The 13,340-nt window shown below is 36.9% G+C and overlaps 2 protein-coding genes across 4 annotated transcripts; one reads left to right on the forward strand and one right to left on the reverse strand.

Annotated features, from left to right (window-relative positions):
* Positions 1-633: 633 nt before the first annotated feature.
* On the forward strand, positions 634-6,715 carry LOC132096318 (cyclin-L1-like). 2 transcript variants are annotated; one of them, XM_059501612.1, is made up of 11 exons: positions 634-969; positions 1,246-1,320; positions 1,404-1,513; positions 1,850-1,967; positions 2,074-2,138; positions 3,165-3,264; positions 3,344-3,448; positions 3,547-3,688; positions 4,071-4,170; positions 5,800-5,895; positions 6,012-6,715. In XM_059501612.1, exons 1-11 carry the CDS (start codon positions 730-732, stop codon positions 6,352-6,354), a joined length of 1,494 nt encoding a protein of 497 aa, XP_059357595.1. In that variant the 5' UTR covers positions 634-729; the 3' UTR covers positions 6,355-6,715. The 2 variants fall into 2 exon arrangements, with proteins under 2 accessions (XP_059357595.1, XP_059357594.1); XM_059501611.1 differs by having other exon boundaries at positions 635-969; positions 5,797-5,895.
* A 1,015-nt stretch (positions 6,716-7,730) lies between these two features.
* LOC132096319 (kelch-like protein 6) lies at positions 7,731-13,029 on the reverse strand. 2 transcript variants are annotated; one of them, XM_059501613.1, is made up of 7 exons: positions 12,614-13,026; positions 12,289-12,454; positions 10,917-11,366; positions 10,087-10,324; positions 9,748-9,950; positions 8,354-8,567; positions 7,731-8,243 (listed from the first exon to the last, which is right to left on the reverse strand). In XM_059501613.1, the coding sequence occupies exons 1-7, from the start codon at positions 12,883-12,885 to the stop codon at positions 7,942-7,944; spliced, it is 1,845 nt and encodes a 614-aa protein (XP_059357596.1). In that variant the 5' UTR covers positions 12,886-13,026; the 3' UTR covers positions 7,731-7,941. The 2 variants fall into 2 exon arrangements, 1 of the variants encoding a protein (XP_059357596.1); XR_009422569.1 differs by having other exon boundaries at positions 8,104-8,243; positions 8,354-8,497; positions 12,614-13,029.
* Positions 13,030-13,340: the final 311 nt, after the last annotated feature.

The following is a 13,340-nucleotide window of genomic DNA, read 5'->3' on the forward strand; positions in this document are numbered from 1 at the left end:
ATGTTGTTCTATGGTGGCATAAAGTTGTTTTATTCCATTTCTTTTCATTATTACACAAACGTGTGTGTACATATATATTTTATATATATATATATATATATAAATCACAGGGGATACAAAGCAATAAGGTTAATACATAACCAGAATACAAAACAATAAATACATAAAGAATAATACAAATTAATGTAAACAGAAAAAACTAATAAATAAAAAGTTTTCAAAAAATTCTTAAATAAATTAATCGTAAATAAATGAAAATAAAAAATAAATTCAATTACAAATTGCACAAAATGTCAGCTTCAAAGAATACACAGGGGGCAACCCTTACATCAAATTCACTATTTTATTTCCATCAATACAGTAGTTTTAGCAGCTTTCTTATAAAGTGATTAGCAGAGAGATTCATAAAATAATTTCAAATCAATACAAAAAATCCTAAAGTTGGGCATACAATCGGTAACTTTACATTTGTGAAAATGAAATAGGCCACAGAGAGTTAACAGTTTTACAAACGTATATATTATTAAAAGATGTACTGTCCTTTAATAAAGAATAGCACGACCCACACGGCGCACATACACAATATCGCGGTATTCTACGGGAATTCAACCGTCCAGCAGAGTCACTGACGTCACGTCCGTTGTTCTATTGCGTCAATCACGAAACGTTGCCATTTCCGCCTGGCGGACGAAAGGTCTACATTTTGTGAAACCGATTTACCCGATCACGATGTCTCTGGGTGTTGTATCTCCTCATATAAACACTCCACCGAACAGCCAAGGCATACTAATCGGCGATAAAGTGTATTCGAAGGTGTTTCTGGCCATCGATAGCTCGTTAGTACCCGAGGAGACGCTCTCCACGACACCGTCCATGCTGGATGGCCTCGGTCGTGAGACTGAGACAGACCTAAGGATCCTGGGCTGCGAGCTCATCCAGGCCGCCGGGATTCTTCTGCGTCTGCCACAGGTTACTATATATGTGAATGTATATGTGAATTAGTCCGACAGTATGTTAGAATTTAATTTCTAATGATCTTAAGGTAACGTATAAGACACTTCAAACCGGCGGCCTTTTGTCTTCCTTCAGCTAATGTAACGTTAAGCCGTACAAATATATTTTGTAATGTTTTTAAAACAGATTATTTGTTGTATACTTTTAACTGTTTAACAACCATGTGCTGTTTTCATGTAAGTCAAGTGACATAAATGTTGTTTTTGATCTGTTCTTTGTTCATTTGAATAGGTGGCGATGGCGACCGGACAAGTCCTTTTTCAACGATTCTTTTACTCGAAGTCCTTCATCAAGCACAGCTTTGAGGTAAGTCAGACATACAAAATGGAAAAAGAAAATGATTAAAACCCCAGATGATGAAAATAATTGTGGTTGTCACTTTAAATCAGATTGTTGCCATGGCCTGCGTCAACTTGGCCTCAAAGATCGAGGAATCGCCGAGAAGAGTGAGGGATGTGATAAATGTTTTCCATCACTTAAATCAAGGAAAGGGCAAAAAGTAAGTCAATTATGGGTTTTTATTCTTAGTTAAAGGGTTAATCATTTAGCATGAAATGTAGTAGCTAAACCCCTGTAGAATTCAATAGCCATTAATTACTTACTGTGCTTAGCTTACATTTTGGATTGTGCATGTAATGATGATTTGTTTACTTAAAACCATTTAAAAAATTTGGTTAATTTTTGTATTAACTTTTTTTTTCTAACCCTGTATCATCTGTGAAAAGAATATGAAATAAATCAGAGAACATAGACCATAGAAATGTAGTTTTTCTAATAATATATCATGTCCAACATATATTTACAAAGGCCGTTTTTGCTTTTCGTGTTGAACCAGGAACACCCCTCTTGTCCTTGATCAAAACTACATTAACACCAAGAACCAACTGATCAAAGCGGAGCGCCGTGTCCTCAAGGAACTGGGCTTCTGTGTTCATGTCAAACATCCACACAAGGTAAGTTTTCAATTGCTATCCAGAATATATTTTGCTGCTGTGATCTATTTTTGTGTTTGAAAATCCTGCTAGTGTCCATAATTAATTTTCAGTTTTTAACTTTCAGATTATAGTCATGTACCTACAAGTTCTTGAATGTGAGAAGAATCAGATGCTGGTTCAAACAGCATGGTAAGTGTGTTTGTTTTTGGATGTCATAAAAATGCCATATAAATTATGACTTGGAATTTCTTCCCCTTATAGAGGAGACATTGCCTCAGGTTTATGGTTGGACTCATGCCGTGTTTCCACTAGTAACATTTGCTGATAAGACCTTGAACTTGTTTGAAAGAGCTTGGTACTTATCTACCAAGTACTATGGTACTAAGTATGAACAGGAACTAGTGCAAACACTGCATTATAAAGCATGAATTGCATTTGTAGCTTGGTATTCCTAAAGGTAAGATAGGTTCACATCATTCTGGCATCACACGTTTTTTTTTGTAATAAAAATGCAGAAGCGTTCTTTACGTCACATGTTTGTTGATTTCATGCAGATCATTGAGGTTAAGGCTTTTGGAGAGCTCTGTTTAACTTTGTCCTTTCTCTACTCTTTGATTAAAGGGTAGCCCATGGTGGTAAGTGTCACAGAAAACACCCGAACTCCTCAGGCACAAGACCCAGGAGCCCCTCCCACCTCATTGGCTGGCCTTTTCGAGACTGCCAGCCAATCCAGTGAGAGCTCTCAGCGGAGGTTCTCTGAATGGAAGGCCTTGGCTTTGCTGGGGGGTCCAGGATTTGCTTTTTTTTTTTTTTTCTCCTCACACAGTGCTTGAGTGCTAGTTCTTAGTTATGCACTTTATGCTCTCTAAATCCAAAATATTTTTTTTTTTAGCAGTGAAAACGGTATGTTCCTTTTTTCATATGAATCATGTTCATGTGAATTTTGTTACAGTAAGTTGTCCCTGATAATCCACCTTGAAGTGATTCTTGCCTCTCCTCACAACGTTTTGATATGGGGTTTGAAAGATTTCGAATTCGCAAAGATATGCTTCAGGTAGCTATTTGTCATTCAAATTTAAGAGTCTAGTTTTACCACCATCTTTGCGACATTTAAAAAGTGAGGGAAAGGACATGAAGTTAAGAGTCTCCAGAAGCCATATGAGGGAGAGCGAGAGCATGGCAGGTGTTGCATAGGTGTTTCTTTATGTGTTTCAGGAATTATATGAATGATGCCCTCAGAACCAATGTATTTGTGCGGTTTGAACCTGAGACCATTGCGTGTGCCTGTATTTACCTCGCTGCTCGAGTACTTCAGGTACATCTTTAGATTTATCTGTGTATCTTTATCGATTTCATTATTTTTATTTCATTAGGTCTTTTTCTATTGTCTTCAGATTCCTCTTCCTTCCAAGCCGTACTGGTATCTTGTTTTTGGCGCTTCTAAGGAGGACATCAAAGAAATCTGTATTAGCACGATGAAGCTTTATTCTAGAGAAAAGGTAGAGTTTGTTTATTTGCTTGGGACATTTCTTTGACAATCTGTTTCTACTAATTGTTGTTACTTCATGCTGTTGTTAATACTCCATCCATCTCTCAGCCTAACAGAGAACAGCTTGAAAAACAGGTGGAAAAGAGGAAGGTGGCCCTGGAAGAGGCAAGACTAAAAGCCAAAGGACAGAATCCCGGTGGCACACCAGCTCTCGCTGCCATTGGTGGATTTTCCCCAGCATCAAAACCCTGTACGTTTTTGTTTGTTTGCTTTTACCGTATTTTCCGCACTATAAGTCGCACTTTTTTTCATAGTTTGGCTGGTCCTGCGACTTATAGTCAGGTGCGACTTATTTATCAAAATTAATTTGAAATGAACCAATAGAAAACATTACCGTCTACAGCCGCGAGAGGGCGCTCTATGCTGCTCAGTGCTCCTGTAGTCTACACTGAAAACATAGAGCGCCCTCTCGCGGCTGTAGACGGTAATGTTTTCTCTTGGGTCTTGGTTCTAAATGAATGTGACTTATGTTTTTTTCCTCGTTTTTTCCTCGAAAAATACGGTACTTACAAGGCAAGCTGTTTGCAAGTACTTGTCAGTTCACAGGCAGCTAAAATGTTTTCCTTTTCCAGCTTCTCCACGAGAAGTGAAGGTGGAAGAAAAATCGGCAAACTCTAAACTAGTGAAGGAGTCCGAGAAGAGGCTGTTGTTTCCAAAAAGCCCCTTAAATGGGTAAGTTTTCAAATACAGCGATCAAATGTTAGTTTTGTCAAAAGTACAGACCATGATACAAGGCTGTACTGAAATTGAAAAAAATATTTTGAGCGCTGTTGAGCGGATTCTTAAATGCAGCCGATTTATGAGATATAACTGAACAGATATGACTGTGTTTGGCTACAATGATCATGCCTTCACGCTCTTCACCGAGCGCTTGCACAGAAGCACACAGGAGCGTTTGAAAGACATAAACGGATCCACTGACAGACGTGGCTTTCATTGTAAAAAATCACGATTGATACTTTTGACAACACTATACTATATATATACTGTGAAATGTCTATTACAAATAATAGATTTGTCTTTTGATAAGAGATGGTTATATCAGTTATTCTGGTATATCAACATTTTGTAAAGTTCTAAAATTATTCCGGTTTCTTTTAACTGTTGTATTAAAGCGGTTTCTGTACTGATGCCAAATTCCATCATTCACAAGTAATTTTTCATTTTGGGGTAGGGCTGTGCAATCTCCTCAGTAAAGGCACTCCTGTGATTAGTAGTATATCTACAGCAAGCGTGTTTAAATCAGGATTGCCAGGTTTTCAAAACAAAACCTGGCCAATTGCTTCTCAAAACTAGTCCAATCGCGTTAATAATACACGTTTTTGGCAGGATTGCCTTGGTAAAATTAGCATTTTAGGGGCTAAAAATCATGTTATTGGAATTGGGGTCACTTCAACCCGCGGACATGAAAAACAACCGCAGACTTGGCAACATTGGTTGGCCTTTACTACACAGAACCGTAATTCACTGACAGTCTACACAAAATCGATTTCAAAATCAAAGGCGATTCTTTGTCGATTTTGAAAGCGATTTTGTCTAGCTTGTCCGTGAACTATGGCTCTGTGTAGTAAATGCGCCTCCACCTGAACCAGTGTTGCCAAGTCCGCGGTTGTTTTTCCATGTCCACTGGTCAAAGCGACCCCAATCTCAAGTGATATTTAGCCCCTAAAATGCGAATTTTACCAAGGCAACCCTTCCAAAATGTGTGTATTGTATACCCGGGACACAATTTTTATCGGGAAACCTCATGGAAACACGATTGGGCTAGTTTTGGACTAGTTTTGAGAAGAAACTTTGGAAGAAACAGGATTTGTTGTGAAAACCTGGCAATCCTGATCTGAATGCACGTGCTGGAGATACACTACTAATTACAGGAGCGCCTTTACTGAGGAGATGCGCATTCGATTTTTTGCATTTTGGGGTAAAGAAATAAAAATAAAATGAGGTCTCTTTTCAATTTTGAATGCAATGTTGGTTATTGCAAAAAAAATTTGGTAAATTTCAAACAAAAACAACTATTATGGAATTTTTTTATCGTTATTTATTATTTTATATGGTCTTAATGCATATTTAATTTTTTATAAGTAGCTAATTTTAAAAAATTTAATACTTTTTTTAATTTATCGTTAGCACATTTTAATTTTGTACATCAGCTTAGTACTTTTTAAATCATATTAATTTTAATTGACCTAAACTATGAAATATTTTTGGGGGGTTAATAGCAACACTGCTGTTTTGTTGTTCTGTACTGTACTATATTGATTACTGTTTTTTGCTTATTTTATCTTTCTTGTATAGCAGCATGAAAAAAGAGGAGAGCAAAGTGTTTCAGAATGGCAAGAAACACAGCCGGTCTCGCTCACGATCTTGCTCGCCGTCCCGTTCTCCACACAGACAGTAAGTTTCAACATACTCTTTCACTTCAAGTGATATATTTCATACATGTACACCAGGTTGATGTTTAAAATAGATTAGTTTTTTCTGCTGCTGACATGCTGTGCTCTTATCTGTAGTCAGAGGAGCCACTCAGGAACATACAGCTCTCAGAGCAGCCACAGTCCATCGCCACGGCCACACAAAGGTCGCAGAGCTTCACCGATCAAGCAGCTGAGGACGGAGCGAGACAGACTAAGTGAGTCTAGTCGGCACAGCAACAAAAGGAGGCGATCGCAGAGCCCATCTCACAGCAATTCCCGCAAACAAGCCCGTGACCGTGACTATGTGAAACACAAGCACGATCGTGGTCACCACTGGGACCATCGTGAACATGACCGTGACAGATCACATGATCACAGACGAAGCAAGCATCAGAGCAGGTCACATTCTGGACACAGCCACAGCAGACACAGAAGATGAGACATGCGGCACTGCTGAATGAAATTGAGGGAACTGCGATGGCATTGGACAACAGGACTTGCTTACTTCATGCAATGTTTCCTCAGAGTTAACCTTGTTAAGAAGTGGATGTTCTCTTAATGTTTTTGTTCTTGCATCTGATTGGCTCAGATAGTGTTCGGTGAGGCAAGGTAGTGGTGCCTTTTATATATTTGACAATTGTGTTTTTATGTTAAACTTGAAAGTGATCAACATACTGCTAATAATCTGCCTATATCAGGGATCACAGTTGCACAGGAAAGAACAGACAAGACCTGTGTGTGATGAATATTTTCTAAATGCACAGCTGTTTTTTTGGACTGTACAAATAAAGCTTATTTTTGACAACTTCTTTGTATTCATCTCTCTTCACTAAATAAAAATGCTTTAATCAGATTATGAGATCCTTTATTTTACGGTATATGGTGTTTATTAAAGGACTAGCTCACCCAAAAATGTAAATTCTCATTACTCATGTCTTACTTGAATAAAATCATAATTTTAGTTTTTTTTTTTACACAAAGTATTCTTGTAGTTTCAGAAAATTACGGTAGAGCCAATGATGTCTTGCTGTATATAGATTTCATAAAAAAAAAAAAAAAATTGTGTTCTGAACATGATCAAAGGTCTTACGGGTTAGGAACGATGTGAGGGTTAGTAATTAATGACAATTAACATTTTTGGGTGAACATTCCCTTTAAGTTACTTCAAATTAATGAAATAAAACTGCAGAAAACCAAACACTCCTTGGATCTTTTAACAAAGCTGCTGGTGTTTTCAGTGGCTGATAGTTTTTCAGATAGCTGGTTTTATATCTTGACAACATGAGCAGAATAAATGGTAACTTGGGTTAAGTGAACTAGCATTTATTTATTTTATCTAGGTAAATGTTTATGAATGTACTAGTGTTATTCATGTTCGTTCATAACTAACACATTAAAGTCATGATTTAATGGAAGTAGTGACAAGTATATCTAGATAAAACATGATCAAAACATAAATCTAAGGCGGGAACTTTTATTTATTGTTCTATTCATAGAATAGAGCTTGCAAGAAAAAGGTGATTGGACAAATCTTGCAAATATCAGAAGTATGTCATTTTACCTAAGGATTGAGTAATATTTGTATGAAATTTACATGGTCAAAAATGACTTTAATAAATTAGATAGAATCATAAATTAATTGTTCACAATAAGCTGTAAACAGTGAATTTAGATTTTGTCCAAAATATTTTATTGTGTTCATGATACAGATTGTGTCAATATTAACAAATTTAATATTATTGTGAAGTGCTACAGAATAAATATTAATGTTGTACTGTAAATGTGTAACTTTTAATGTGCAAGCATTTTTTTTTTTGCATTGTCAAATTGAACACACCGGTAACACTTTGTGTAGTTGTGTATCCAACAGCACAGTTAAATGTAAAAAGAAAGCACTTTCAGTATCAGAGTAACAGAGGACACTGTTATAATGCTTAGACTTGATCGAATGGACCTGAAACAATTCATATATAAAGGAAAAACATGTAGTAAAATAAAATTGCAGTCTCTGAAGCGGCTGAATTTGTCATCCGGTGACTGTTCCAGGATTTATCCTGCGTATATGTGTGTAGGACTTCCTGAGAGTCACACTGCCATGGTGGGATACTCCCCGTGGAAGCACACACTCCTCAGTCAACTTGTTTTTCTCTGGGTTCCAGCAGAGAACAGTAGCAATCACTTCGTTCTTGTCATCACGACCACCAGTAATGAAGAGCTTGTTATTGCAGGCAGCAATGCCACAGCTGGCCCTCTCACAACCCAGCTGGATTATTAGCGTCCAGGAGTCTTCCAGAGGACTGTAGGAATACAAGGCCTTCATCGCACCACCTTTATTTGAGAGGAAAATACACATTTAATCATCAGAGCAAGGCAGTTATCTCTGGTGAGTGGTTTGTTTCATTTAAGCAAAAAAAAGAAAAAATTAAAAAGGCACAAACCAACAACAAAAATGGCGTCCTTAAAGGTCACTGCGTTTGTGCATTTGGCCTCGGTTGGCATCGGGCATTTTAAACTCCATTTGTTTGACAGGGAATCAAAGCACTGCATGTTGTTTGTGGCTAGTTTGCCATTGGGGCCTCCACCTATCACAAAGATGTATTTGTCATAGCTGGCAGCAGAGAAGGAGCTTACGCTCAGCATGAGCGGTGCTGCCTGAAAGGTGGATAAAAATATTAAATTGTGAATTGTTATCAAAATATATGATCAGATTAAATACTGTAAAGGCACAGAAAAGTTATTAAAGGTGCCGATTTCAGCATTTTAATGTTAGAGACAAGTGGAAAATGGAAGGACATTTTTATATCTCAGATGAGGATTGGAGTGGAATTTGTAAACCACAGCAGAAATCTACAATCATCTTTTTCCTTCAGAAGATTTGAATTGAATTGTAAAAAAAAAAATATTTGAGTATAACTTTTAGTATAAGTGTAAGGAATAGCCCCCCAGGTTCTGTGGTATATAGTTGCTGTTTAGAGGAAGAAAACAATGTTTTTAGAACATTTGAGAAATGTGTTTTCAAGAGTGAGGGCATACAAACTCAGTAAACACAATATCCATAGCAGCAATAATGTGTATGTTTGTATTTTCATTTATGTATTTTTATTTAATGTTTTTCTCCTTCTCTCTTGAGAAGTAATGTATGTCCTGATCTCCCTATTTTCCCACTTATCTAAGTGCCGATTTCTTTTATTAACCTATCTATCTATCCATCCATCTTTCATTTTGTAGGTTTTTGAAAGAATTCTCTTATGCTCAACAAAGCTGCATTTATTTGATAAAAAAAAGAGTCAGCATTATTGTGAAATAAGTTCATAATTTTAAAATATATTTTTTTATCAATATATTTTGAAATATATATTTTTTTCAACAGAAATTTCAGCAGCCATTATGCTAATCTTGACTGTCACATGATTTGGTGATCAATTATTAATAATGGTTCTCATTATTATTAATGTCAAAATCTTTTGTAACATTATAAATGTCTTTACTGTCACCTTTGACCCATTTAATGCATCGTGGCTGAATAAATGTATTATTTCGTTTTTTATTATTTTTTTTTCTTACCCCAAACTTTTAAATGGTACTGTGTCATAGTTTACAATAAATTTTTTCAATACATATTTTCATTATATACATTTTTCATACCTGTACTTCACAGATGTTTTTAGCAAACAAACACTCTTTCAGTTAGATATTTGTTAACAGAAAAAGAAAAAGGTATTTATCTCTCTCTCTCATTTTTTATTGATTTTATTTCATTTTATTTTTTACTGTTGGGACTGCAAAGGGCCCAAAGTTTCTATAGCGGATACCAGATATTTACAGGACTCACCTCTGTCCAGCAGTTGTGAAATGGATCGTAGGTTTCAACACTGTTCAATCTCTGGGTTCCATCAAAGCCACCTAAAACATACACCTTTCCTCCAACAACTGCCATCTTGTGTCTCCAGCGGCCTGTGTTGAGATACTCTATCTGGATCCATTTGTTTAGTGATGCATTATACTTCCACACATCATGCAATGTTTCCTTGCCACCTGTTTCAAAATATAAAACAGTGAGGTTTACACATTTCTTTGATCTTGCACATCAGCGTCCATGCAAATAAACAGAATACAGTTACTGTCACTTTATCTCTATCTCAGTGTGTCAGTGTGATGTACTGGTGCTCACCCGATATGTAGACTTCATTTCTGAAGGTGACACATGCAAACTCCACCCACTTCTTATTTTCATTCTCAGATTCCATGTCGGTGTTGGGCAGTTTTGCCACCTCTAAGCGACTCCTGCGTAGTGGGTCCAGACAGGTCACCTCAGAAACAAACTTCTCATCCTTTGTGCATCCTCCAATGATCATAAACACCTCAGACTGGAACTCCCGCACTCTAGGTTTGGTGCGCTCTGAGATCACCTATAAACCAGTTTCACAAAAATGTCTAAATGTCTTTGTTCTGTTGAACACAAAAGAAAACGTCTTGAAGAATATTGGTAACCAAACAGTTGATGGTAGCCATTGACTTCCACAGTATGAAAAAACAACAACAACAACAACAACAATTGAAGACAGTGGCTACCGTCAACAGTTTGGTTACCAGCATTCAAAGTCAGAATTCATTGTTAACCTTTTGAAATTCAGATCTGCAAGAAATTAACTCAAGCTGTTTGTGAGAAAAGTTGGAATTACCGACTTTTATTATTATTTATTCTGTGCCAGAAATTAGCTCCCATAGTTTAATCACTGAAGGGTTTGTGAATAATATAATTTCCATTTAATTTTTTGCAATGGTCAAAGTTGGAAGTTCCATGTATACTTTTTACAGCATTCCCTTACAGACAGTCTCTTTCAAAAGTAAGCAAAGTGGACATTATGAATACACTTGTCATGTCATTATGACGCACGGTCAAAATTCCTAAGCTTGGATTTCACTTCCTGTATTTGAATGTCTTGTGACCACTTCAACATGACATCAAGCATTAAGAAAGTTCACCTTTGTAAAACTGACCTCTTTGCCTGAGAGATGATAAACCCGGGCCTCCTGCAGCAGTGGGAACACCTCGGCACACTGGCGGATCAAAGGGTCTCCTTCCACCCTCTCTACAAAGTACCATGGGTCCAACAAGGGCAGCCTCACATGTGTGAGGACACGGGTCAGCTGAGCTAATCTTTCATCCTGTCGGGCCTTCAGCCAACGCATAACCACCTCAAACACCTGCTCCTCTTCTGTTACCCCCAAGTCATCATGCTGGAGCAGACTGACCAACACATCTGCAGGAAGCTCAAGGATCTCATCATGGTCCACCACTTGAGAGAAGTTTTGGATAATGTAGGAGTAAACTTGGGCTTTCAAAGTCTCCAGCGAATGCACATCAGCTAGATGTAAGATTCCCACACAGTTTTCCGGGTGAAGGGCTTTTGCTAAGTAACTGGCACAGGCATCCACTATACGTGGAAACTGCAAACATAGATTAGATTTGAGGTCATAACAGAGCATTCAGTTATGGCTTTGCATTTAGACATTTAGGGATTTAAAAAAAAATAAATGTATACTTTTATGCAGCAAAAATGCATTACATTGTTCAAAAGTGACAGTATTACAATATTACAAAAACTTACAATCCTAAAAAAAAAGTGTTTATAATAAATGTTTTTGAGTGCCAAATCAGCATATTAAAAATAGTGGCATGTGGTTTGCATCAAAGGAATAAGTTATATTTTAAATTGTAATAATATTTTACAATATTACTGTTGTTACTGTATTTTTATCAAATATATCAGCATTTGTGAGCACAAAAGACGTCCTCTTGAAAACTATCAATAAAGAATCTTACAGACACCAAACTTTTAAAGAGTAGTGTTTATATATAGTATATATCTCCTTAAAATTGTTTTAAAAGGTGCTATATATGCTTTAATAATGTGAAATAGCCTGATAACATATTTGGCCTTGGTAAAACATGTATTGTTATTTTGATTATACTTAAAAGTTTATGATTTGATGTAAATAAGCTACATCAACTATATTTAGCAAACACGTGACCCCAGCTACAGTACCTTAACCCAGATGTGACTACTACAACTGACTGTTATAAAAAATATCCCCACTGTAAATTACATACAGTTTCACTTCCCTGTTATGTTGAGGTGATTTTGATGTCCTTACCTCCAACAAAAATAAACAAACACAGCAAAAATACCACAGATGTACCACTGGGGAAGTGAAAGCGGTCTTGTGTACCTAGCAAAAACATCCTGCTGAAAAATGAAACTATCATAGTCGACAGAGACCGCTTTACATCATACTAGACGCTCTGCTGGTAAAAAGTCAAAATATTGCCCATAAACGAGAAGTTTGGTATAAAGCTGATATTACAAACCTGAAATAGACTGGCTGCCTCAAGCATTCTCTGAACATTGTCCTTGGTTATGATGACTTTGCTGGTGTAAGTGTATTCTAACAGGATTCCCATGGTGTCAGCATCAATGCCTTTAATATTTACGCTTTCTTCGTGTTTTTCTCTCAAGTCATTACAAAACATTGCTCTGTAAAATATATATGAATTAAAAATTATATTAATATTTATATTAACTTAAATGTTATCTAAAATTAAATCACTGCTCTTACTTTTTTTTCAATAAAAATAAATGTTACATGAAACAAGCAAGCTCATTTCTTCAGATGTGAATGTGCTACTAGCTAACCTGAAATAATGACTGGCTGCAGCAAGTACCACTCGATGGCACTGGAAGCTCTGACCCTGTACGTGGAGGCTGACGTCGGTTAAGCTGTCCTCGAGCCGGAGACTGTGTAGTCCATCCTGCAAATAACCAGCAAACACAGAGTCTTCAAACACGACCTGCCCATCTGGTCGGTTCTCCTGCACCGAGCTCTCTAGCATGCTCAGACCGCCTTCTGAAGCTTCACTCTTGGCAGATGGAGGGCACTCAGAGTTATTCTCTAAAGTGTCAGCCATGATCTGGAGACCCAAAAAGTTCCAGATTCCTACTCTGAATCAAGTTCAACACCATGTGATGTCTAGATATTGGCGAAACACTAGAGCCGAAAGCTGAACTGTTCTTTCCCAACACTCAAAGCTTCCTGTTTTCAAAGCGGACAACAAAGAGGAAGTGTGAGCGAGGCCTCTAAAATTTGGTTTTGCAACTTCTCGAGACATTTAATTTATTGCTATTCTTCTTTGCTACCTGTAAACTAAAAACTGTATTTTTAGAGGAAATAATTTCACATGCTCAGGCCATTCGTCAGACATCACAGCTTCATCAAAAATAGTGTCTTAATTATACCTTCTGATAAAAAATAAATAAAAAAATAGAAAGAGAAACAATGAAGAGACATCATTTCCAAGTATAGAGATTATTAAACACTACAGTCTGACTAAATGGGATTCACAGCGATATTAATGTGAATTTC

Source organism: Carassius carassius, chromosome 20 (genome assembly GCF_963082965.1).
Source record: "Carassius carassius chromosome 20, fCarCar2.1, whole genome shotgun sequence".
In the NCBI taxonomy this organism is placed as follows: Eukaryota; Metazoa; Chordata; class Actinopteri; order Cypriniformes; family Cyprinidae; genus Carassius; species Carassius carassius.

What these genes read in the sequence shown, in the direction of transcription:
- LOC132096318 (XM_059501611.1), top strand. Translation starts at nt 730, where the DNA reads ATGTCTCTGGGTGTTGTATCTCCTCATATAAACACTCCACCGAACAGC. An exon ending in TCATCAAGCACAGCTTTGAG is followed by an intron (nt 1,321 to 1,403) that starts GTAAGTCAGACA and finishes ACTTTAAATCAG; the next exon opens with ATTGTTGCCATGGCCTGCGT. An exon ending in TCGCTGCTCGAGTACTTCAG is followed by an intron (nt 3,265 to 3,343) that starts GTACATCTTTAG and finishes TATTGTCTTCAG; the next exon opens with ATTCCTCTTCCTTCCAAGCC.
- LOC132096319 (XM_059501613.1), bottom strand. Translation starts at nt 12,885, where the DNA reads ATGGCTGACACTTTAGAGAATAACTCTGAGTGCCCTCCATCTGCCAAG. An exon ending in AGGCAGCCAGTCTATTTCAG is followed by an intron (nt 11,367 to 12,288) that starts GTTTGTAATATC and finishes CTATGTTTGCAG; the next exon opens with TTTCCACGTATAGTGGATGC. An exon ending in TTCACAACTGCTGGACAGAG is followed by an intron (nt 8,568 to 9,747) that starts GTGAGTCCTGTA and finishes TCCACCTTTCAG; the next exon opens with GCAGCACCGCTCATGCTGAG.